The sequence below is a fragment of the Gobio gobio genome (assembly GCF_949357685.1).
Source record: "Gobio gobio genome assembly, chromosome: 1".
NCBI classification, from domain to species: domain Eukaryota; kingdom Metazoa; phylum Chordata; class Actinopteri; order Cypriniformes; family Gobionidae; genus Gobio; species Gobio gobio.
In genome coordinates this window covers 56,521,715-56,547,789 of record NC_137097.1, presented here as the reverse complement: position 1 = coordinate 56,547,789, position 26,075 = coordinate 56,521,715, and the positions used below count along the sequence as shown (strand labels likewise).

General features: G+C 38.2%; 1 protein-coding gene across 1 annotated transcript in view; it reads left to right on the top strand.

Annotated features, from left to right (window-relative positions):
• gna13b (guanine nucleotide binding protein (G protein), alpha 13b) overlaps window positions 1-26,075 on the top strand; it is a 42,194-nt gene that overhangs the window by 9,119 nt on the left and 7,000 nt on the right. The window contains exons 2-3 of the mRNA XM_079828612.1: window positions 16,277-16,503; window positions 23,639-23,689. Coding sequence (XP_079684738.1) covers window positions 16,277-16,503; window positions 23,639-23,689 — 278 coding nt within the window. The remainder of the gene's footprint in view (window positions 1-16,276; window positions 16,504-23,638; window positions 23,690-26,075) is intronic.

Sequence of the window (26,075 nt, the reverse complement as noted above, 5' to 3'; positions counted from 1 at the left end):
GTGTTTCCCACACATAGATTAATTAGTGGCGGTGCGCCACAGAATCAACACTGGCCGCCACACATTGCATGTCGTTATTCATTAACTTTTTAACGCTATTTAAAACACGCAGCGTGTTTGTTCATTTCCTTTCCCCGCTCTCCCTCCATCTCTCTGTCACTCATGCGTCTCTCTCGCTCGCTCTCTCTCTCTCAAACCTGCTTTTGATATTAAAGTCTAAGCTTTTAAAATTTAATACGAAATGCAAACAATAAATAGCATTTTGGCGCTAATGTGTAAGAGTTAAAGCCAGAGGCGTTGAAAAACAGTTGCGACCTGCTCTCATCTCCCGGCATGCGCGGTCACGTGGTTCACGGAGCGCTCAATAGTTATAAACAAACCCACGCTGTCAATACATTTGAATGGCTTAAGCCGCGGATACACAACAGTTTCACTGTACAGGTGTTTGCAGCAGGTTTTGGTACAGTACAGCATAGTGTGCATTGATTATTACGTCAACCACATTTACAGGATCATTTTATTATGGAGAGTGATGATAGACCCAACATTGTTACATTAATGTCAATGTTTTTCTTGTATATAGCCCTCATTGCTTACTAATTGTTCACATCATACTCATTGGTGGTCAAATGTGACCATAGACCTTAACTATTTTTCAATTAAACGGCCTATATGTTCTATATTTTAGTTTAATAATATTTATTGAATATTTTGAGGATATCCTTTGGTACTAAATAGGCCTACTATTTGTGCAATAATTGTGGTCCATTAATGATCACTTAAAATATTTTGTATTATTTATATTACAATTAGTGTAGTAATTAAGGTTAAAATAGAGAATTCCAATGCAAAGAGGCCTGTATGGCTCTTTAATAAATATACAGTAGTACTAATAAATAATATGTATCTAGTTGCTCAAAGTATTGCAGATCATATCTTCTTACTTATTTTTAGGTTTTGCATTTGAATAAATATTTATACATGATCAAATTTCTTTAAATGTGAAATTTTAAAAAGTTAATAACTTACATCCTAATATTTTGAATAATACTTATATAAGCACACAAAAGTGAATATTATTTGAATGTGAGCAAATATAATTTAAGAAAAGTTTAAAATAGTTAAACTTATTTTTCCTTATATGTACAGTAGGCTATATAAATATGAATTGATACTGAATCAAGATCGAAATCGATATTTGTGGCAATCACTGAACCCATCCCCTCCACCCACCCCATGCCCCCGCCCACCACCACAAATTGGTTTCTAATCTGTGGGAAACACTGATGGCACTAAAAGTGGTTCTTGTTCGTAATCATAGGGGAACCACTTTTGGTGCTATATAACACCATATCTTAATATGTTCTGTATATGGTAGCGGTGCTATAGCACCTCAGCCAAAGATGCTCTGCATTCAACCCGTCCAAGTGCACACACAGTAGTGAACACACACACCGTGAACACACACCCAGAGGAGGAGCAGTTGGGGGTTCGGTGCCTTGCTCAAGAGTTTCACCTCAGTCGTGGAATTGAGGGTGGAGGAGAGAGCTCCCCCCACCGACAATTCCTGCCGGCCCTGATATTCGAACCTGCAACCTTCGGGTTACAAGTCCAACTCTCTAACCATTGGCCCACGACTGCCCCCTTAAAAAGGTTCCCCTATTACCCCTTTTCCACCAGAATGAACTGGGTGCTAGTTCAGAGCTAGTGCCAGTACGGAGTTGGTTAGACTGACGAGCCTTCTAAGAACTGGTTTGGCGTTCCACGGGCTAGAGAGCCACCCCAGAGCCAGGTCTTATGTCACTGTATACGTCTCATCTTTCTCAGCAATGCTAGCGAGGCAGCGGGAAACACACACACACCAGGCTTGTTCGAGATGCATCAGGGCTGCGCAGACGATCAGTGTATAAGGGCTGATGTTGACATGCACGAAATGCGTCGACGTGTCACATTATTTACGTTCTAGAATAGAACAGATCTAGAATAATGGCGGCTTCTGCTCCCGGGCAAAGTGAAAATGGTCATTTATCATATAAAGTCAGACCGCGACATTCAAAAGTGTGGAAGTACTTTAAACAGAAGCCGAATAAAACTGTGCTTTGTTCGCTCCGTAACGCCGGTTTCACACTGCACGCGGTGGCAGAGCAGAAGTTTTGTGTGTGGAGAGCAGTGGGACCCGTTGGGCTTTCACTCTGCCAGTGTTTGTCTTGCACCGCTGAACCGTGGCGTGTGTATTGCAAATACAGGCGAATATTGTCCATTCGGTCACATTTTCCGGTGTTCTTCTCCGACCCCAGTACGTCTCGTGCTTTTATTTATTATGGGCAGCATATATCTGCTTCAAATGCGACCGGGTTCCCCTCTGTCCCAAACACATGCATATATAACATGCTGTATATAGGTAGTTTACATGATTAAAGTAACATTAAAGTGAAGATAGGCCTCTAGTTTGAAGTTTGGGCAAAAACTTCTGGCAGCTTTAGTCGTTGTTTATGCACATGTATATCTTCAAAATAGACGACTAGTTATACATTAAAACTATGCTGAAAGCTCCTGTATGTGAACCTTTTAAGATAAATACAAGTGCAATTTCGTTTACTATTGACACAAATCAATAAGTAAGTCATACTCAACTATTATAGTAAACAACATTTCCTAATTAGGCCTACTCTGTATACATTTTATGATGAATAGTATCATTAGTTATACATAATGTTTAAAATGCTTCTTGTGTTTAGATATTTTATTATAAAATGGCTTAAGTACACTACCCTTCCTGAAATACAATTTAAATTGTCATCATTCATTGATTTCATGTTGAAATAATATACAAATTCACTACCCTCTTTGAAATACAATAATCAGTAAAAAAAGAATCATCAGATTAATCTGGAAAAATAATCGTTAGATTAGTCGACAGAAAAAATAATCGTTAGTTGCAGCTCTACAGCATGAGATATCAAAACACCGCATGAGTGAATCAAAAGCATAAGGAGTCGTCTGCTCTCGTTGTACTCGTTGTCATACGGCGATCGGTCTGCACAGCACCGATGCATCTCGAGCAAGCCTTCCATCAACAATGGCGAACGTTGCGTTACTATTGATGCACATGGCTTTTAGGGATGGGCATTTCAAGCAAAAATTATATTCGACGATCGCTGGGAATTATTCGATTTTTATTAGAAAATCGCAACTCCTCCCCCGCATGCACGCATGTAAAGGCTACACGCGTATAAACAGAGAGAGAGACCATTCACACTCTCAATCTGTAGGATAACAACCTGTTTAATTCATTAGGGAATAGGCTATATCAACTCAAGCCATATATTTATTGTAACAGGCTGAAACATATGACTGTAATGTGACATCGCCCCAAGTTACCTGATAAATGCCACAAGTCTACAGCGTGCACGTGAGACGATGTGTTATTCTTCTGTTGTCTCAGGGCATTTTAACTCTGGCATTTTAGTTCGGAATGGGGCACGGTTAGCATGAAAAATTGCTAATGTGAAAGCTTACCTACAGAGCTTGGTGTGCACTGAGGTACCGAACCCGAGAACACACAACCGGAGTTCGGTTGCTCTCGGAGCTGTGCCACGATTCACGTGAATGTGCGAACAGCACTCGGGTAGTAACCAGCGCATGCGTTTTAGCCGATTACAATGTCATTAGTTCAATAACATACACGTAAGAGATGATAGTGTTGATGATTTAGCTGAGATACGATCGCGAGAGCGAGCCTGCAGTGTATTCGCGCATAGAGTGCAATCAGGGCAGCAAATGAATGGCAATTCACCATCTCCTCAAAAGAGTCTGTTTGCAAGCAGCAAAGCCGCCTTCAAGCGACACACATACGGTAAACCCAAGTGTCGTTTACTCAGCTGCACATAATAGCACCAAATTAATTGAAAAAAGCCCATATTGACCCGCGTTCTGTTTTCTATCACGCCCGTGCACGTCCGTGATGACGTAAGATGAACGCAAACGCACCAGGGTTCAAGTTGAGTGTGAAACCAGATCAACGCTGCGGAGGCGGAGGGAACAGTCAGACTCGGACCGCAGCAAACATGTCCAGTATAAAACACCCTGAGAGCTGACTGGCAGCTTTTAGGTGCGTTATTGGCAGCGCCTCTGGTTACATGAACGCGTCAGCACCACATCAGCACCGACAACATGGGGATTTTTTTTGGACGATAATCGCACATACGCATCGGTATTCTATAGTTAAATAACTAATCGAATATTCGAAAATCGCGACCCATCCCTAATGGCTTTACGTTCCTACATTGGCATCAAAACACAGCGAATCCAATGCATTTGTGCAGCTCACCGTAATTTGTATAGACGGAGATTACAAATGAGCAGCAGCTATTAGCTCCATTAGCTGCTATTAAAAAAATGGCTGATCTCAAGTTTATGTTCGTCTTGTTGGTCATGGTAACCCCCGCCCCCTGACACAAGCGGTTCTTACTTCTAGACCAGCAATGTTTTGGTGCTACTTAAGAACCACTTTTCGTAAATCGGAGCTGGTGCTTTGGGTGTGGAAAGACAAAGAACCGATTTGAAACTAGGCTCTGGCTACGAAATAGCACCAGCACTGCCTTGGTGGAAAAGGAGTATATGATTACGAGCCAAGAACCACTTTTAGTGCTATATAGCACCTTTTTTTTTTTTTTGAGTGTATCCTTCATTTCACAGGAAACGAAGGATGCATTTAGAGGCTGCATTTGAAGGAGCCTTTGAATTGAGACGGCCTTCGTCGTGCCATGGTGACGCAATCGGCCTTCGAATGCAAGGATGCAGCCTCTGAATTGGGATGCAGCATCGGTTTCAACAACAAATGTCAAACCAATCAAGGAAAACATGCCTCAATCACCTCCTAGATCACCTAGAATAATAAGACACTGTAGGGCTGTTACCAATCAAATTAAATAATTTACACTGAAAGTTAGATATTGTTTTAAATATTTTTGAATATACAAATAAGAAAAGTTGGAAGGAATGTTTAAACATGAAAGTAAACCACCAGTAGGTGGCAGCAGGTGAACGTTTAAATGAGTGAGTCATTGAGTCTATTCGTTCAAATGGCTTATTCATTCTATAATGAGGCGGTCGTTTATGAATAGGTCATTGAATCTTTGATACAAACGATTTATTCAAAGCGCTGAATCATCCAGTAACATTGATTTCTCCTCGAGAGGCTGCGCGATCGTCAACAGCGCGGCATTGTTACCGTCAGTTTATTATACATTGGGCTATATATTATCCACTATCGATCGCCACTTACGCTAAATTAATGCAGGATCATTCTTGCATTTTGTTGATTCCCTAGTTTTTTGTTATTGATGTTTTAATCTGTCTAGTAAAATTCTCTTTCCCTTGCCCCTTCAAAAATCCACTTTTCCCACAAACATTGTACTTTAACTTGTAAGAATACGCGTTTAAGTGCTGTCAAGTTATTAACTAAATCAATATAAGTAATAATAACTCTTATAATATAAATTGAATTGTCCCGTGTCACCGACAGTCATACTGACTGCTGCTAATCTGAGTCCACAGATATAGACTTACCGCAGCTCGTATGTGAACACATCACACGCGGCTGTGTTGATGGCTGATTTAGTCACGTTCAGGAACAGTTAAACAGAACTAAATTAATATTATTATTACTGGTAAAGTTACTGCATACCGGACATTTTCTCACCGCTTCCCAACTCCCAACATGCACACGATGCACACACATCTGTGCAACTGTCGTTGTACTGTAGCCTACGTCAGCGTTGCATTATTATCTCGTCCCATCTCACCAACAGTTTAATACTCGCACATCCAAACGTAGTCAGAGAAGGGCCTCATCTTCCTTCCAATCGCATGAACTTAGTCGCATCCTCTCAAACTGCCCAATGAATCACTCAATTCTCATTGGCTACCTGCCAATGTGGCAGGTCGATTGACAGTGTTACCCGCCAATTGCTAAATTTACCCGCATTTGGCACGTGGTCGGGTGTTGATTTCAGGCCCTGGTTAGAAATATTAAAGTTTTTCCTTCAGGCACTAATTTGCACATTTCAGACTTATTAAGCTACGCAGTTGCGTAGTCCAGTTGTTTAAGCAGCAATGGAGGCAAACCAAATCTGAGAGAGATTTCATAAAGGAGAATTCAAAACAGAAAAGGAAAGAAAAGTACCGTCTGATTATTTCTCAGATTATAATCATTCATTCATAGAATATTTTATAGAAGTATTAAATTTATGACATTCCAGGAAATCCCTTATATGGACATCAGATATGGCTACTGCTGAATACCATGCAGATAGACGTTTCTGATGAAACATGAAGACAATAAACACGATCGCGATTATATATGCGTGTTTATGTGATTTCTTTTCAAACCATATTGGGTATTTTCATAAGAATGATGTATAGGCTAGATGCAATGCTAATCGACATAGCCTGTATCATAGAATTTTATAATACATTTTCTGTCTCACATGGGACCACAATAGTCATTTCAGAGATAGAGATAAAGATAGAAATCGAGATTTTGGAGCAACATGATATTAAAGGGGTCATGAATTGAGAAATCAGTAGTATAATAGTATAGTACTAATTCTGAGTCCCGCCCTCCGATTTGCGCATGACAAGTAAATAACATAGGCCTACGTGGTGCTAAACCGGATCGAACTTCTAAGCAATAAACATGCCGTTGAAGATTACAATATATTGTGCAGTGCCTGGTTGTGGAAGAACACAGTCGCTGCATAAGCTTCCTTCGGATTCCAATATTAGGAATTCGGTTGAACTTTATTTTGAATCAAGTTCCAGCTCACATGGGTAACGCATTGCGTTTGTTCGCTTCATTTCACTATGGATTTGTTTGTAAAAGAGACTGGATTTGCAGACAAAACGAGATAAAAAAAACAATGCTGTGCCTTCTATATTGGATTTGACAGGAATGGTGCAACACACTTATTTGAGTAAAAATGTTTTTTTATATGGGATAGTATTGTTACAAATCGTTTGATATCTACTGATTAAGTGTATGTGTCTAACTAAGCATAATTAACAATAACTTGGCACGCTGTCACAAGCTGCCGTATCCCTTGTATTTGAGGTGTTGTTGGTTCATTGTCCTGCGATTTGGGATCAGATTCGAACATGAATGGGCCTTGGCTCACAAAATCACTAGCCCGATGTCCTGGGGCTATGTTTTCCAGTGGGGCTACCAACATGTATCACCGGCCATCTTAAATAGTGATAAAACATTCCTTTCTTGATGTACGTTGGTCACTCTCTTGACTTGTTATTTGAAGGAAAAATACAATTGTGGAAGTTTTGAACATGCTGATTTGTCTGCAGTGAAGTTTTGCTGATGCACATACTTGTTGTGTGTGTTCGTGTTTGTGTTCCAGTTGCCATTTTTCCACATTGGAAGTTAACAAAACAATTCCCCACGTGTACTGATGGGGGACTCGAAACTCATTATAATATCCAAAACTCTTATCCAATCATCGCAGTGACATTCACACAATGTCAGTCTATGTATTATCGCCAATGCATGCATTCTTGTTGAAATTACCTTTCAGAGCTTGTGAAAGATGCTCGGGACAGTCGATAGAACTGAATCTTCATGAAAGTTAATAATTTTTTTGTGTTTAAAGCGTTGCAAAAAGCAGCGCACACATCTCAAACAGTGCACAAATAGGCCACTGAATTCAGTCTTTTACTTATTTTTGTGCTTCAGTAGATAAAGGTCTATAGTTTTGCATAGAAGGATATATGCTCAAACTGCTGCATAGGAGCGCTGCGTGCTTTGTGGCTGCTTTGAGCCTTTCATATTATAATACTTTTGCACAATGAAAGAATATGAATAGCCTATCTTGTTCTATACTACCTATATGTTGTTGCTTCCTTAAAATCTGCGCTATACATTTAAAAGAAATGTCTTTTTTTAATTTTATAGTATTTTATTTTATTTATTTGTGGATGTCCCAATCAGGCTACAGGAAATAAATAAATGTTTGTTTTTTAATAAAAATGCAACTGGTTGTAGGCACATAATATCTAAATATTGATAGATATACCCCTGAATCTAATCACATCGCAGAACTTTTTGAGGTATCAGAAAATATCATATTGCTGGCTATGAGAATCGATATTGTATCGAATCGTGACGAACCATCTGATTTACACCCCAAGAAAGTCATAAGTTGACCTCAGACAACAGTATACATTTAAGAAAATGGCCCCTTTAATCTCATAAATTGCTGTGTTGTATGCTATGCTGAGCAAACATGCAAGCTATCCCTGTTGCCAAGAGCTACTAATTTTTAAAAGTAAGTCCACGTAAGATCATTTGAATGTTTTTTTAATAAGGGCAAAGCAAAGAAGGATAAGTGAGAGGTCCAATCAAAGAAATTATTGCGATTAAAAAAATTTGATTTTTAAGAGGACAAGCGTTGCCTTTTAAACTGAACTGTGTGCATGCATTTTAGACACATTGTTCTTGCTCCGTCCATGCAATGACTGCATCATTGTATGAGCCGAGTTTCCCATTTACTTCAGCTGCAGTGCTCTGATAATTTCAATGTTTCAGAAGCTGCCGAAATTACAATTAAAAAAAATCATAGCTCTCACTTACATTCACAAAAATATCGAAATGTTTGCGATACTGATTCAAAATGCGAGCGCCACTGATTGAATGTCAAAGCATGGTTTGAATGCCCCGCCCGCCCCACCCCGCCCCCCAGCTGTACAGTAAGTTTTGATTGGTTTGGTACCCGAGTCAGACCTGTCTGTTATTGGCTGAAGCGCAGGGCTCCAACGCAGTAGTTTAAAAAGTGCCTGTCAAATGTGTGCCCTGTTGCTCCGTCGGCAGCTTTGTTAAAGTACTTTGTACTTTTGTTAAAAAAATAAATGTAGCGAAGTTGAATAATTCCTTTTTATTCAACTCAAGTAAGAGTAAAAGTGCCACAATTTAATTATACTCAAGAAAGTAGAAAATTTGTAAGAATGTACTCAAGTACTGTAAAGAAAGTATTTGTAATTAGTTACTTTCCATCTCTGGGGAGATGTGATTAATCTTTTGAGTCTGAGAGTATTTGGAGGTGGTGAAGGACTGATTTAACAAAGTTATAAATATCAATAATGGATAAATGTTATAAATGTGCATTTTCTTTATCTGCATACAACTGCTTGGAACAGAGATTGCACTAAAAATAATCATTGTTTATCAAATAAGCGTGTCACTTTGACGGACTTCGCTATGCAATGAATGCCTTTAAATTGACGTTAATATAACTAACTGTGGTGCCAGGTTTTGCCTTTTTTTTTTTTTTTTAATCCATGCCGAATAAACATTGTGCTTGTGACCTAGTGTACCATGAATTATTCCAGTGGACTACAGGAATGTTTCTAAAGTAGTAACTAGTGTTGTAAAAATTGATAAATACAAAATAAAACTGCCAACAAGACTGAAAGCATATATCTTACTAAAATATTGTCTTTTATAATGAAAGTTTTTGAATTTAGAGGAAATTTGTGTTGCTTTCTGCGGATTAAACCCTAAGTTATTAGTAATGCTAAATCCGATAATGGCTATCCATTAGTCTTTACACGTGTCTACATTTGGAAGTATGCATTTGTCATTCTTGTGCTGCAGCTGTACCTTTGAATGGTCATGTGCAGAAGAGCGGCACAATGTGAGAATCACACACAAAAAAAAATCTTCAAATAGAGATCACAATTCCCCCACGATTTTAAACAAACAACTAGCCTAAACAAAATAACATGTAATTTACTTCAGGTTCTGACAAAATGTTAATTGCTGCAGCCTATTTTTTGTTTAATTTGGATAAAATAAAAAAACGCTTTGATTGAATGATACAATAACTCGCTCATAAATACTTAAAGCTGGGCTCGACATTAACGCTTGTGCGGGACAAGTGAAGTGAAAGAGAATTTTACTTGCCCGACCGGACAAGCTGAATAAAACGTCAATAACAAAAATAACTAGTAGGGAATCACCAAAATGCAAGAATGATTCTGCATTCATTTAGTGTAAGTGGCGATCGATAGTGGATAATATATAATATAGCTAATGAACTGACGGTAACAATTTTGCGCTGTTAACGCTCGCCTCGCGCAGCCTCTCGAGGAGAAATCAAAACAAATGAGCGCCTCTCACATTTATAAAAAAAATTATATTTATAACCTGATACAGTTAAAAAACATCACACGAGCAAGAGTGCTGTTTTCCCGAATACCACCACGATTGAAAATGTGACACTGATTTCATAAGACAGTTCCATAAACAATTAATTAACATTAAGTCACTTACATTTTAGATGCAATATTGACCGTCTTTGTTCTATTTCAGCAGTGAAAATAGTTCCAAACAAAGATCACAGCAGAACCATAACGCACCTCACAGCAACAGCCTGTTACTGAATGATTCCGCGTTTTGAATGAATTGATTGAATCAAAGATTCAATGACGCATTCATAAATAAGGGTGCTCCGATCAGGATTTTTGGAGCCGATCGCCGATCACAGGAAGCAGTATCTGCCGATACGATCACCGATACCGATCTATTTGCCTTCTTATTATCATGTATAATTATTTATAGGGAATTTTACAGACATTCATTCAGGGCCTGAATTTTATTTCGGACAATGGGGTAATCCCCCCCTTAGGTGACTCTTGTCATATAAATGTATATAATTATCTCACCTAAATATTTGATCTTGCAGTGCATTTTTGTTTTTAAAGACAAATTTTCAGGTAGATCTAACATTAGTATTGAGGTAAGAAATACTAAAGACATTTAATAAGGAATCAAATGTAAATTAACATTGGTCTTCTCTGAATAAATTAAATTAGATTAATCCTTACACTTAAGGTTGTAAAAGTTAGTCATTCAAGAGCAGTGAGTGTCATAAAGGCTAATCAAACAACACAAGACAAAGAGAAACTCAGAGACAGCAGCAGTTTATTCGACAGCTGTCACTTTAAGAGTGAACACTGATACGGTTACAGTTGCACAAATGTTCATTCGCTAGTCACGATGGGGTTTACGCGCACACTCGTCAAGGCGGTAATGTAGTACATACATTAGTGTGTTTTTGACCATTTCACCGCAATTTGTACTCGCAAGCTTTTTGTGAGATGGCCTGTGTGTGTGTGTGTGCGCGCGCTCACGGTCTCTTGCAGAGCACGCGAGTGCTGAGAGGTCTGAACACTGGCAAGACTTAAAAATAAATGCAAATTATAAACTTTAGTGACGATGCGACACTGCCTCGATTGTGTAAGTGGCAAATCCTGTGTCAACTGTGCAGCTCGATTTTAGTGCAGATGTGATGCGCTGATGTGAAGCCATTTGAGCATTTTGAAAGTGAAAGAGAGCGCGCGCACGCAGTGATTCACTCGCGCTGTTTGTGAACTTACGTCTCACAGAAAGTTTTCAAATGACTTTGTAAGTTATTTAATACAGAAATATGAATTGTACCTCACCTTCAGCATTATAATTCTTTTACCCGGGCCGGAAAGAGAATGAGACTGTGTCGCTGCATATCATGCCCTAGCTCTCACGGCAGGCGCTGGGTTTTATGTGTCGTTAGCATGAGATCGGTTCATGAGATCGGCCTTTTTAGAGACCGCCGATCAATCATCCCAAAGCAATTAACAACCGATAGAGATCGGTTGCCGATCAATCGGAGCACCCCTATTCATAAACAACTGCCTCATTCTTGAATTAATCAGCCGCTTCAATGAATGACTCAATGCCTCGCTTACAATCTCATAATGTTTTTTCAGTGTAAATTATTTAATTTGATTGGGACAGCCCTATAGTGTCTTATTCTAAATTAATTTATAGATCAAATTTAAGAATATAAAATGAAAGCTGAAGCATAACCTATATTTAATAAAATTTATGGAAAAAAAGGTAAAAATATCACACATATATGCAGATTTATATATGTCAAAGCTGATTGAACACTTGTGAGAATATTGCTTCAGAATAAATTATATTTACCAAAAAAGAGAAAATTCCGGACAAGCAAATTTTTTGCTCAGACAAGTGAATGACTTTACTGTGAATTTACTTGTCCGAAGAACAAGCACGTGAACAGGCTTAATGTCGAGCCCTGCTTAAAGAGTACATAAAACAGTTTCTGCCAATCTCATATTAATCTTGAGTACCTATAGAGTAGTATTGCATCCTTCATATCTCCGAAGAGTTATAGTTTTATCACATTTATAAAAGACAGAAACGCTGTACCGATTCTTTCCAAAAACAGCTGAACTCTGGGAGGCCTGCAGTGGGTGGAGCTAAAGAGACACACACACACACACACACACACACACACACACACACACACATCATCGCATTATCCCTGGATAACTTTTGATTCACTATACGTTTGTGTTGTTTAAATTATATGCACTTGCGCGCAGATTGCCTACTAAACACAGACGTTTGAGCGTATGTGCTCATCTGGGAGAAGTGCCCATACAAGGAATATTCTGCCCATTATGACGTAGTACAGGGCCATACAAAAAAAAAAAAAAACTTTCAGAAACATATGAATGCATGAAATGGCATTAGATATCCCATTTAACTTGTTTCTTTACTGGTTAAATAAGCGTTTTTGAACGAACCTCTTGAATGAAAGATTCAATGAGAAAGTTATTACAGTACTTAACCACTTGCTTAATCAACACAAAATAGGTGTCGATTTAAAGCTTAGAAGCTTGGCTTTAAAGTGAATTTAAGGAATATGACCATTAGGGCTGGGCGATATGTGAATTTTTTGGGGGGGATAATCGCCTTCAAAAATATCGCGATATCTGATAATATCGTCTACTCCGCACTGACCTCGCCCACGCGCGCCATTGCTCATGTCCGTGTCAAAATTTTCCAGGCATAAAATGGAGGACAACGGCTTAATATCAAAGAAAAGATGCACACCGGTAATTTGGCAGTATTATGGATTTAAAACCAAATGCAAATGGAGAACCAGCGGATCCAACAGAGGCTATCTGCAGGCTGTGCAAAAAAAAGTAAAGGTTAAAGATGCGCAGCCCACTAATCTCCGCTGCCATATCCACATAGGCTACACCATCCAGAGTAGCGGCCTCATTTGAGCCCCGCTCTGCAGCCGCTTCTCAAAGCGGGAAAAGTTCTAGTTTAACTCAGATTGCTTCTGCGTTCGCTTGTGGAAAGAAGTACGATAAATCCAGTTTAAAATGGAGACAGTGCACTCTAGCTGTGACCCGTTTTCTGGTTAAAGATATGATGCCTCTTAGTCTTGTGGACCAGGCAGAATTCCGGTCCATGCTTCAAACTTTTGACCGGCAGTATGAAGTACCCAGTCGGAATTATTTCTCAAGAACAGCTATTCCAGAGCTGTACAATACAGAGAAAACTGAGCTTATGACTAACATCAGTAGCGCGGATTACGTCGCTCTTACGACGGATATGTGGTCGAGCAGCAATTCGATGACACCTTACATGTCAATTACTGCTCATTACATAGACAAAAACTGGGTACTACAATCAAACTGCCTCGGAACGATTTATGTGCCTGAGAGCCACACAGCAGATGATTTGGCAGATAGCTCTTGGAGAGTGTAGGGCGTTTTCACACCTGAGAGTCCGCACCAAGGTCCGAACCGAAGTTCATGTTTTGATACATTTTATACATTCGGTTAGTTTTGGTTTGGTTTCACATTGCAATTATTCGAGCGAAGAACTTAACATGACACACTTGCGTCCTCTCGTCTTCATCTATGTGGGACATTGATTGGTTTGTAAACGGATGCGTCTTTGACAAGAGTGAATGAACGGACGCATATCGTTGCCACTATTGAACACTGCGCATTGCTGGACTATTTTCGTTACGTTTAAAAGTGGACATTTCAAGCTTTATATAAACATATTTCTCATGTTTGTGAGACAAGTAGCTGCTGAGTTTGGGTTTATTTGAGACACGCTCAAGTTCATGCGCAAAGCATGTGATCGCTCCCGCAATTATTGTCTGCTATAGACTATTTGCTTCTTATTTATTAAATCAAGGCAATTATCTGATTAAACGTTGATTAAAATTAAGATACAATTTATACAAAACGAAATTCACATTAAAGAAGGGCTTTCTAAGCAAAATCATGCAAAATTTTGTGTCTAGAAACCTGCATTAGATTGTTGCGTTAATGTTTTATAAATGCATAGGTTCAATTAAATAACGTGGTGTTTAGATTATATTTTATTTCTGAGAACTAGCCTAATGTATTTTTAAAAAATGAAAACATATTTGTTTTAATTTTGAATGATGATTTAGTTTTTTGATGATTTTACTGATGATTTTAAAAAATGCATTTATGATTTTCATATGTAACTGTTAAGACATGCTGGGTAAACCACATTTACGGTGTTTTACAGATCACCTGCATAAAGTTATTTTAAGGTGATGTTTGTTTACCCATATTTTGATTTTTTTTAAAAACGTTTTGAATATGTTACTGATAAAAGCAATTTGTCTAAATGATTGAATATCGTTCGCATTGTGTCCTGAATATTTTTTTTTTTTCAAAGGTTTCGCTCTCTCGTTTTATTTTTAGCGTTAGTATTTTAAATGTTCCAGGTTAAATGTTCCAGGTTTACATGTTTGATTAATATTTGTATTATTAATAGGCTATTCTATTTATAATTTAATAGCCAATAATATTTTTAGAGCTGTTTAAAACATTTAGTCAAGCCAACCTATGTCTCGTTAATTTGTAACGTGCTTCTCTTTGCGCACAACCACAACCAACATCTTATCCATATACTTCAATGTTTTGCTTTAACACATATAGGCTACTGTAGCTATGCATCAAAAACACTAAAAAGGTAAGTGTATGGTAACTACTAAGCTATTTATAATGTATTTGGCAACGCAATGTCCTGTGAGTTTATCAGTCGTCATTTTTATGATACTGTGAATTATCGTCTGATAACACTGACTGTTATCGACATCGAGATATTTGCGAGACATCGTCGATATGCCATAATATCGTCATATCGCCCAGCCCTAATGACCATCATCTTGAGTGCTTTTAACTTTGCTGACATATTAGAAGTGATCTATTTTATATATATATATATACAAATACATAAATAAAAAAATAAATAAAAAAACTCCTTTACTAAAATGTGACATGGAAAATCATCGTACATAACAGATAGACTTGTCATATGTCATTGAAAAGATCGAAACTAACTGAAACAAATATGCGGCTTGTATTCTGCATCACAGGTCTGCAGCCTCTTCTATCTTGCCTTGGTATAAGCAGCGAAAAGACCAAAGAAATTATGGACTTCATGGTGCTGGATGATCAGCCGAACGCATAAACGTCACTTTATGAGAATTTACCGTTTCATTTGAGAGAACTGTCATATCATGAACACAGACACTGAAGGGCATCACTCATCAACTAGTATATTATTACTTGTTGTTTGTTCCATCTACTTTGTTTGTGGTGTTTACACAAGTAGTTCTTATGTTGAGTAAAATCACTTGTTTGAATGTTTTTTGGACCTTTGGTTAATTATGTTTTGAAATTAAAATAATTAAGTCATTAATACATTTAGAATACATAACTACTACAGCACACTCCCTTTATCGTGTGTCAGCTGCATGTGTTTTACGCATGAACTACATGCACCACAAAATTATGCACTCTGATGATGACCTTGCTTAATCGAGCATTGATAAGTTTTAGCAGTTAAATTATCAACAATTAATCATGCAGCCCTATTAATCGTGCTGTTAGCGTGAAGTTATGAATTTCCATCTAGCTGTGTAATGTTACTAAAAGGCTTTGCATTTCAAAGGCTTGCTGCAGTAGACACTGGTGTTACACAGTGTTTGGTTATTCACCGTTTATACCGATTACAGATCCTGAGCGTCATTGACAAATATCTTGTCTTGTAAAATGTGTGGTCAGTTCCGCTGTTCCCTATACACACAGTAATCCTGATTGTGAATTTTAAATTAAAAGTGAAAAGCAAGCACACATTAATGGCTCCCTCATGTCCGCAAGGCCTAGAGACAGAGTATGCATGATCATGAATTAAAAAGTGAAAGTGAAAAACAAGCATGCATTCATAAGCATCCTCCCACACTAATGCATCATATTGAACTTTGTCAGTCAGTACATACACAGCATTATGCAATGGAGAGCCACTTATAATATTTCCTACTTTACATCGTTCCTCTTATTGCTGTCATCACAGGTGTTCGAGTGCTTGTGGATGCCAGAGAAAAGCTGCATATCCCGTGGGGAGACCCTTCAAACCAGGCACATGGAGACACCATGATGGCTTTTGACACACGGTCAGCCATGGGGTCACAGGGGACGGTGGAGACCAAATTGTTCCTGCAGTACCTGCCTTCGATCCGTGCCCTCTGGGCTGACAGCGGCATACAGAACGCGTATGACCGGCGCAGGGAATTTCAGCTGGTGAGCTTTTGGTGATCTTTAAAGACAACATGAAGTCATAATGCATTTCAGTTCTGTAATGTGATTTGTTTTTCTAAGTGAAACTGTATATTTAGCAGGAAATGGGATCTGTTTGGGACAGTTGTTGTCCCTTACATTCACATTTCACAAGCTTTGATACATTACCAGATGAGTTTTGTTTGCAGATAATTTTTTTATAATATTAAAAACATTTTTTGCAATGTTGCACTTAAACTACAACTGCAGGCTAGTTATTATGCTTTTTTTTTAGCTACTTTGTTACTTCAGGTCACCTGCTTTTCACTACAGAGAGTCTATGGAACTTCTTTTTTTTTTTTTTAAAGACTTTAGACCCCAACTAAAAGTTTTGCAGCTTGGCTTGCCAAGATGGTGTGTGTATATCTGGGAGGATGTGTAAACCACATCACTGTTATGTGCAGGCTTGGCTGCTTTGAACTGTTTTTCATCAGTCTGCTTCTGACATCATCAGACTTTCTGCCCTAGGGCTTGTTCATCTAACCTAGATTAAAGATTGCTATTTTTTTTTTTTTATATATATATACTTGGCTAGCTTATCAGTTTAGTTTGATAATTTTGGGTTTTCCCCAATAAATCTCAAATGATTCCTCATTAGGCCCTGTTCAAGTCCCATCTTAGCACACAACTTCAGACTTCTCTAAATGCTCCAGTTTCAGTTCCTAATGCATTACTTCTCCATTTTAAATATGTTGATTTCACCAAAGGACTTTACACTCCTACTATTATGATTTGTAGAGATGACAAAGAACGAGAAATTGCAGATACAGACTGAGCCACGTTTTCCAACATTGATAAGTAAAATTGAGGAGATTGAATTGGGCTGTTGCGCTTATACATCATTTGATCATGATCATCCGTGCAACACGAGTCATGTTTTTATGTCTCTCTTCTGGTACTGTAGTACTTTGTGCCACATTAATGCTAAACCAGGTTTAACATGCATTGCAAGTGCAAATCGTATGATTCCAAATGAATAGCTCTTTAAGTTGTATGTATATCAAGCATTCTCTGTAAGTGAAAAAATTGCATGACTGTGACAACCCAAAGCGGCTGTATTATGGTGATTGACCGTGAAACATGATTCCCCCCGTGTATGAGTCATGATGTAGTTTATTCATTTCAGAAATCACTGGTGTCATGCACAGAGAGTTTGATTTTTGTGCTGGGCGATATAGGTGGTCTTTATCCATTTCTAGTGATCCTCTCAGCATGGGGCATGTTGGGACTTAAGCAGAGCAGCGGACACATGCTGGTTAGGACAAGAAACAACACAACACAACACTCGGTGTACTGCGACCCAGATCTGTGGAGCTGATAACCGTGTAGATCTGCTCTTCGCCAAGCTCAGGAATCTCCATTTGCACTGAGAAAGGATGGTCGAATGCAAATCCGTCCATTACCGCTGAGGTTTCCGTACAGCTCGCCTGTTAAGTAGGCAGCCTCTTCCCTCAGTTCTGCCACAGGCTCTGGTGATTTGCATTCAGCTTGTGTGAGTGAAGGCAACAAAACAAAACACTTTTGTGCCCTGTAATCCACAAACCACGTGTGTCGAGTGCAAAACATTATCAGGCTTCCTGCTTTCACAACTCTGCCCCTCCAGCCTCTGGGGGTTATGGTATGCACCCAACATGCAACAAAACAAAACTTGTTCTAGATTCCTGCAGCCAAGATCCCTTCGCCTCTGGCTCCTCCTCACACCACCCCTCCTCTTATTTCTAGGCATTGCATATTCTGCTCTCACTAGCCCTGTACACGGCATTGTGATCTGTCTTTTTAACGTCTGCTTTGAACTGGGGAAAAAAAACAGCACATAGTTTATAACTGTCAAATTCAGTTTGGTGAATCATTACAAGGTTCACTTATAGTCTGAGCGTCTTTGTGAGTCGGGAGGTTCATTCCAGCCCCACTTACTGAAGGCTTAATCTGATTTAGGTAATACTTGCAAGACGGTGCATTTTCAAAACGCTCACGGCCTGGCCAATTTAGATGATCATGCTGCATTATAAAATGAAACAGTCTTCAGCACTGCTCATCTCAGCTGCGGTTATCGCGGGATCCATGATGTCTGCAGATTGAAGGCACCGGAAGAGATGTTTTGATAGGAGACATCCACCCAAGTGCACTCTCTCCTATTTTCCCAAACACTGCTTTCTGTTCTCTGCCCACCCCATATAGGGACACCGGGGAGCCTGTAGGGTTGGAAAGCATGAAAGATTTTTGTGTCCATTTCTGTAGTACTCTGGACTAGTGTAAGTGTGATTGTTGGATGAAGAGAGCTCTGTGGAGGCTGACCGGCCTGAGGTCTTCCCCCTTCCCTTCGTCCCAGCCTTAGATTACCAGGATCTAGAAGAAGGATTGCATGATCCGTGAAGGAATGTTGAGCTGTGATTAAAATGAAGACCCTCGTGCATGCCTGCAAATCTGAGGCCTAGGGAAGGAGATATTTTGCTGACCCTCACTATTATTCATTATTTATATTTATTTATTACAGATAACAATTAGGCTATTTTGTTAATCATCCTGTTTGCCAATTGTCCTGACGTTTAGGTTGTCCAATATTTGGGACTTTTACATAATGTTGTCAACTGGCAATTTGACACTGGCAGAGGTGTGTCAGGCAGTATCAGGCAGATTTGTCCATCAATCTGTTTCAAATAATAACATGTATTATTATGCAGTCTATCTACATATTTTATATAACATAATTATAATTATATTATAATTTATAATAGGGATAATTGTGTATATTGTAAAATCCAGATGGTATCCGCGCAGTTCAAAGTTGCTTATGTGTATAAGTGGCATTTTATTACATTCAGAAATATGCAATGCAGATAAAAAACGTTTACAGGGGTTATAAGCACTATAAAAGTATTTTAATTCCACATTCTCCACAATAAATCCTGTACATTTAATTATATTCAGAACAGAACAGGAAGGAAAAATATAAGTATAAAACAAACACAGTTAAATTAATTATAAACAACATTTATTATAAATGCCATTCCTAAACTAATTAATTGAAATTAAAATAAATAAATTGAAACTGAAACTGGGTAATGCGCTATACAAATAAACTTGGACTTGCGTAGCTCTCATTTGGCACAAATCCCAATGTGTACGATGTGCGCATGCTTTACATAAACGATTATAATACGATTAAAGTCGCCTTGGAAATGTAAATCATAGCACATTTCAGATTATTTAAAAAATCTTGGAAAATGGAGCATATTTATTTTTTATGAATATTTAAGTTTGCATGTACATTTTATGTAATGCTATATGCATTTTTATCAAGCAACTTTGCGTTCAAAAACAGGGATGTAACGGTTCTCCGTAAAAAAAATCAAACCATACCATTCTGCGCAGTAGTAAGCATGAAGTGGAGTCACGGTATCAAGGCCTCACCCACACTCTCGCAGAATCGGTTGGTACAGTGTAGAAATTAAAGTTAAAGCTCCAATCTCTTCCCGAATATCCCAAAGTCTGTTGGTCTCAGTGACAACTTCACTCAGAGAAGTTCTCAATCATGACGTCACACTCCTGTTTTTATAGCATCAAATAACTAACTAAAACCAAACTTATTAAAAACAACAAAACACTTGAACATCAGTGTGTTTAAAAACTACCTAAAATGAAAAATGTTTTTTTTTTTTTTTAGCAAATTTGATTTAGTTAGCAAACAATAGTAGGCTACGTCTTAAGTGAACACAAACAGTCGAGAAAGACAAAATATGTGTATTGGATTGGATCTGTGCATTGTCTTTAAGTGACAGCAGTCTAATATCCCTGCTGCTGTCTGTTTTTAATGTTAAACGACAAAAGACAAGGAGGAAATCACTCGCTGCTTTTGACTGAATAGCTTTTGTAACTTTAATAATGATTCATCTTTATTTCATTTATACAGTGAAGATTTTATGCAATGTTATTTTACATTTGAATACTTTATTGAATTTCTGGACCTGAAAACTACTGTTGGATGCCTAAATAACCTGAAAAGCACCATTTATTTTAGGCAATAATAGTACTCAGTGGGCTAAGCTTCAGATGTTGCTCAGTGTATAGGACTTCCTTTAGAGCATTGCTCAGAAACCGATATCCTGGCCTGCTCTGAGCATGTTGTTCCTGTGTGCCCACACCCTTCATTGAAGATGAACAGCACAGTGTGGCTGTGGCTCCATGCCCAGCTGGGGGAGGGTTACCAGGGGTTTTCTTATGACATAATCCCCTCTCTACCGAAAGCCACCTCAAAAGACCTGTGTGTACCTTATGTAGACCTCAGCTAACCCCAAGATGCAAAATGGGTACTGTCATGATTTGAAAGCGTATTTTATGGAGGAAATTAGGAAGACTTCCCCCCCCCGAATGCTCCCATGGAGCTTTGATCTACAGCTTCATCATGCGCTGAGAAAGATGAGCCTGATGTTGAGAAGGAAGCAGAACAACAGAACTCCTTCCTGCTGTCCTGTCAACATGCCAAACTGTTGAAATTGCAAGCGGCTAATTGGTCCGTTAAACATCTGAGCGTCACGGAACATTAACTCAAGCCCTGTTGCTGTTTCCTGGGCAGCTTGTTCCTGTTACTCACAATTGTCATTTTCCAAGCCAGAGTGCGCCTTGGTGTGTTCTTCCTTAAGGCCCAGATATACTTAAAGCAAAATGAAAGAACACACTTGTGTGACATCATTTCAATCAAAATCAGAGCAAAACTAAGTTCAATTGGAACTCATTTCTGTTGTTCGATACAGCTTGCCAAAGCAACCCTTTTTACCCCCAAGCGAAGAATGAAAATGGAACTTAGCCAGGAGTATTTTGGAGCCTTTAGACCTGCTTGTCCATTTTCCAGCATCCTGTGTTCACTGGTGGTGTACCGCACTGAGACTAGCTGGAGGTGGTTCTGGTACAGTACTAAGCCACTAGTATGATCTCCAAGAAATGTTCACACTGGTAAATTAAACTTGCGACAACACCAATCTAATTTCACGATAAGGCTTACTTTGTGTATAGGCCTGTAATTTGCAGGCATCAGGCTATGAATATGTGGGGTACTGAAATTGTTTTGGATGCATGCTTGCTTTTTACTAGGGCTGCACAATTGATAGCTTTAGCATTGATATCGCGATGTGCGCATCCACAATAGTCACATAGCAGAATGTGTCATGTTAAGTATAGGGATCGAATGATCTGTACGGACCAGTTGTAAACGCACGCGATTCTCTGATTTAATTGCAAAATTCCATCATAACCATCATAGACGTGTCAGTTTAAACATTCAAGAGATTTTAAACTATTTGAGTTCAAGAAGACGCACACTAACAGAGCAGCACGCGAACACTGAATTCCGTTCTCTTATGCTCTTCTCTTATCTATTTATGCTTGAACAAAACTGTCAAAATGCCAAAAACTGTCAAAATCTCTGTGAGTATCCTCGTATACACAGTTGCTTATGGTTTACGTGAATGTGAATAATAGAAAGAAAACTGATATGAGATCTGTCAATGGCACTCAGGATCAGTTCCTCCGCCAGTGTCTTGTCAGTCATCTCATCTCTCCTTACTTGTCATGTAATTAGAGAAATCTAATCTAATCGGTGTACGGCCGAACACCGTGAAACACCAACTACCGCAGCAAGCCTATACAGAATTTCCCCACATAACAACCGAGAGTAAATGTAAAGATTCCAGTAACATTTTCTTTCAAAATTAGGAATGTAACGATTCACTCAACTCACGATGCGATACGTTTCATGATACTAACTTCACGATACGATTTTCTCATGATTTTTTTTTTTTTACAAAATGAGATTTAAGACCAATTATAAAATCAAAGTGTCCTTTTATTTCTTTGTAAAATGTTTGTGTGTGTGTGTGTGTGTGTGTGTGTGTGTGTGTGTATATATATATATATATAATTATATATATAATATATATATATTTTATTTTTTATTTTTTTTTATTTTTATTTTTTTTTCAAATAAATCCTCAGTCCCTTCAAGAGATCATCCAGTTGTTTTCTATGGGAGGAGGTTGTTTCAGCTTCTTCACCCTCATCCTGCACTGAGGAAGAGCAGAAATAAAAAGACTTAAATACAACAGTGACAGGGGGATCACGTTGTTATAAAGGCATGATTATAATTATAATTGGTATCATTACACTTGCAAGAGTTATAAAAACATTTAGATAAATATGCCACAATCAACAAATTATTGGAGAAAAAAATTCAATGTACACATTTAGAGAAAGAGATACAACACCTGGGTCTCCTTTCAATCTTTGGAATACCTCCTGGGGCTGGTCTTTTTCTTCATGAGGAAGAGCCTTGTAACTTTCGCTGTGAGAACACTGATGCACCTTAAGATCTCCGTGGCAATTGCCCTCGATGTTGCGTGTGTGGCTGCAAATCTGCCGGTCAGTGTGGTTTGGCCTGTTATCTTTTTACATGCAGACGGAGGTGACTGGAGCCTCTCACTGTCGTCGGAAAGTCAAGATGCCGCCACACGATTTGAATGAGTCGACGTAAACTACGCGCTTGCCGTCGTTCTGTTTGACGGAGCGTGCGCTGATTGCGCTAGCGCCCAACTTCCATATGAATGAACTGAAAGAAATAGTTTATTTCACTCTTCTTCACACCAGTGCGCACGCACAGTCCATAACACAGTAGCTACACCTAAATTTCTTTAACATCTCAACCGACTTGAATCGTCACACATTTGTATCGATTTTCAACCGGCTGTGACTGAATCGCTACGTCCTTATTCAAAATACAATGTCTGTGATTACTGACATCCTGTCAGAGGGTTTTCATGAGTCACATCCGTCTGTTCTCATGTTGAATGGGGCCCTCATTTCTTTAAGTGCATATCTCTGCACATTTTACATGTTTGCTGATTGACAGGTTTATTTGAGAGCATTTTACTCTAATACGTTTTTTGTCATGAGCACAAATACGTTCATTTAGATCAATCTAATTATGAAGGAAACCTCAATTAACCTTCTGAACCGATAGTGACTGTCTCTCATTTGTGCTCAGCTGTTTTCATTGTCAGTTTACAGTGCTTTGACCTGACTGATTCTCTCTGCTCTTTGTTGTTCTCAGGGTGAATCTGTGAAATATTTCTTGGATGACTTGGACAAACTCGGAACACCGGTAAGCATGTAGTTGTATATCATCATTCTGTCTGTGCTAGTGTCGCATGTTTTTGTCACTAATATTTATGATTAGTAGTATTTTATTATGTATGGTTCAGGGTGCCTTTAATTTTTTTTTAAAGGGGAGGATCACTCATTTTAGAGTGAGTTCTGCTGAATGGATTTAAATAAAAAACCGACTTATTGAAAGTGGAAAGCACCTAACAAATTAGCCTAAGTGTGAAATAAACACAGGGCTTTGCACACTGTGCATTGTTGTTCTAAACACTGTTTTTAACCCTGGGTAAAGGAACTTTTCACACTTGACCTTTAGAAGCAGGGTTAGCACCACTTTTTACCCGGTGTAATGAAACCATGCTCTAGTGTTAGCACTGCTTTTGCAGTGTGCATCCAGTCAGTGACACTGACACTGCAAATAAGGTCGTTAACCCAGGGTTTAGTAATATACTGTAAGAAACCGCAGTGTATGAATGACCCAGGATTAACCCATGGTAAATTTTATAAGCAATGTGAAACGTTGATGCAAGATAACCCAGGATTTTGTTTACCTGGGTTTACATTGTCTAGCTTTTTCACGCTATTTCAAGTGTGAAAAGCTGTAAAGTAGGAATTCACCGATATGAAAATAAAATTGTCTGATAACTGATAATTCTTTATATTTGAAAGCCGATAACCCAATACAATTTTTTATATAGTTTTTGAGAGCCTGATTTCAAAAACAAAAGTTTCACCATTAAAAGCCATATCCCAAGCACTTCAACATAGCAGTACCCTAGTTTGGACCAGTGTAAGTTTTCAAATATATTTACACTCCTATGGCCAACTTCTTTATAAACAAAAACTCTATTGCCTTACAAATAAATAAAATAATGGCTAAATAATGCAAACAAGACAACATTACTTGAGTATAAAGAATCAAAATGCATGTGCCATGGATAAATAAAATGGAATAGTTTCTGAGTCCGCACAGACAATTGTGGATGAAAATGTATAAATGAAAAATAAAAAAAGTGTTTATTATTAATAATGCAGCAATGTTAATAATTTTTAAAAAATCTTTTTTTTTTTTAAAGAAACATTTAAAATTATAATTACTGTTTCAAAAAACAGCATTGCTGTTAGCTGCGTGCGTTGAAGCTGGTGAGCTGAATGGACACCGGGATACTTGAAGCGCTTTGTTAGCAGGTTAATTAACTCCGCCAAATTCATCCTATTTGAGATTATTCAGATATTTATACACACTATTACATAACATAAACATGCTAATACAATTTATATCAACATGTTGCAAATGTACAAGTGAACTTGAACTTAGTTACGTGCTAATCAGAATTCCTGTTGTGGGTGGTCTCTTCCCGTAACACGGAAACTAAACCCAAAGAATTCACATTTTATTACAAGTGTTCTTATTATAATGTTATGTAATATAACAGTCCCAGTTATGAATGTTGTGTATTGCCGTTTGGGCTGCATATATGCTGAAGCTAAAGATCACTGGCGCGTCGCTTTTGACTCTAACAAAATGCTTTCTATACGAGATAAATCAGAAATATATATACACAAAATAAACGTATCACAATTGTTATTACAACAATTGCACAAAACCAAAGGCTGCGAATGCACAAGCAAACTTATAGTCAAGAAGGTGTAACTCTGTTGTGGATGCGCTTATACTTCCTGTAACAAAATGCTAAAACACCAGCGTACAAAGAATTCACAACATTCTTTTACAGTATTGTTTTCATTACAATTTTATGTAGCTTCTATGACAGACCTGCGCTGCAAATGTTGCACTTGAGTGTATTTTCTTTTTCTAAGAGATTTCAGTCATATTTCAAGTAATTCAAAACCATCATGGTGAACAGTGCACATCTGAAGCCTCTCAGCTAAATAAAAAAAATCCATTATTTAATCTGCTTTAATATCTCAGACAAATTTTCTTATCGGGTCGGTAACGATAACACTAAAAATGTTAAAATATCGGCCGATATGGTGGTCGATATATCTAGCATCCCTACTCTAAATGTTTGTTAACGGCAGTGTTTGATTTCTGTGGAAATGTGCAGGCATATATTCCATGTGGGTCTGGAAATTGATAATATAAATATTGACAGTTTCAGAACAGAAATTTAGGAAACTTAACATTCTGTCATCATTTACTCGCCTTCTTGTCATTGCAAACCTGTATAACCTACTGTCTTCTGTAGATATTTTGATAAACATTGGCAACCAAACAACATTTGAGCCTATTGACTTCCAATGTATGGACAAAATACATTTCTCAAAATATCTTATTTTATGTCCCACCCAATACAGAAAGAAGTTTCATTTTTGGGTGAACAATCTCTTGAAAGTACTTATGGGTGGGGGTTTGTCCAGTGCAT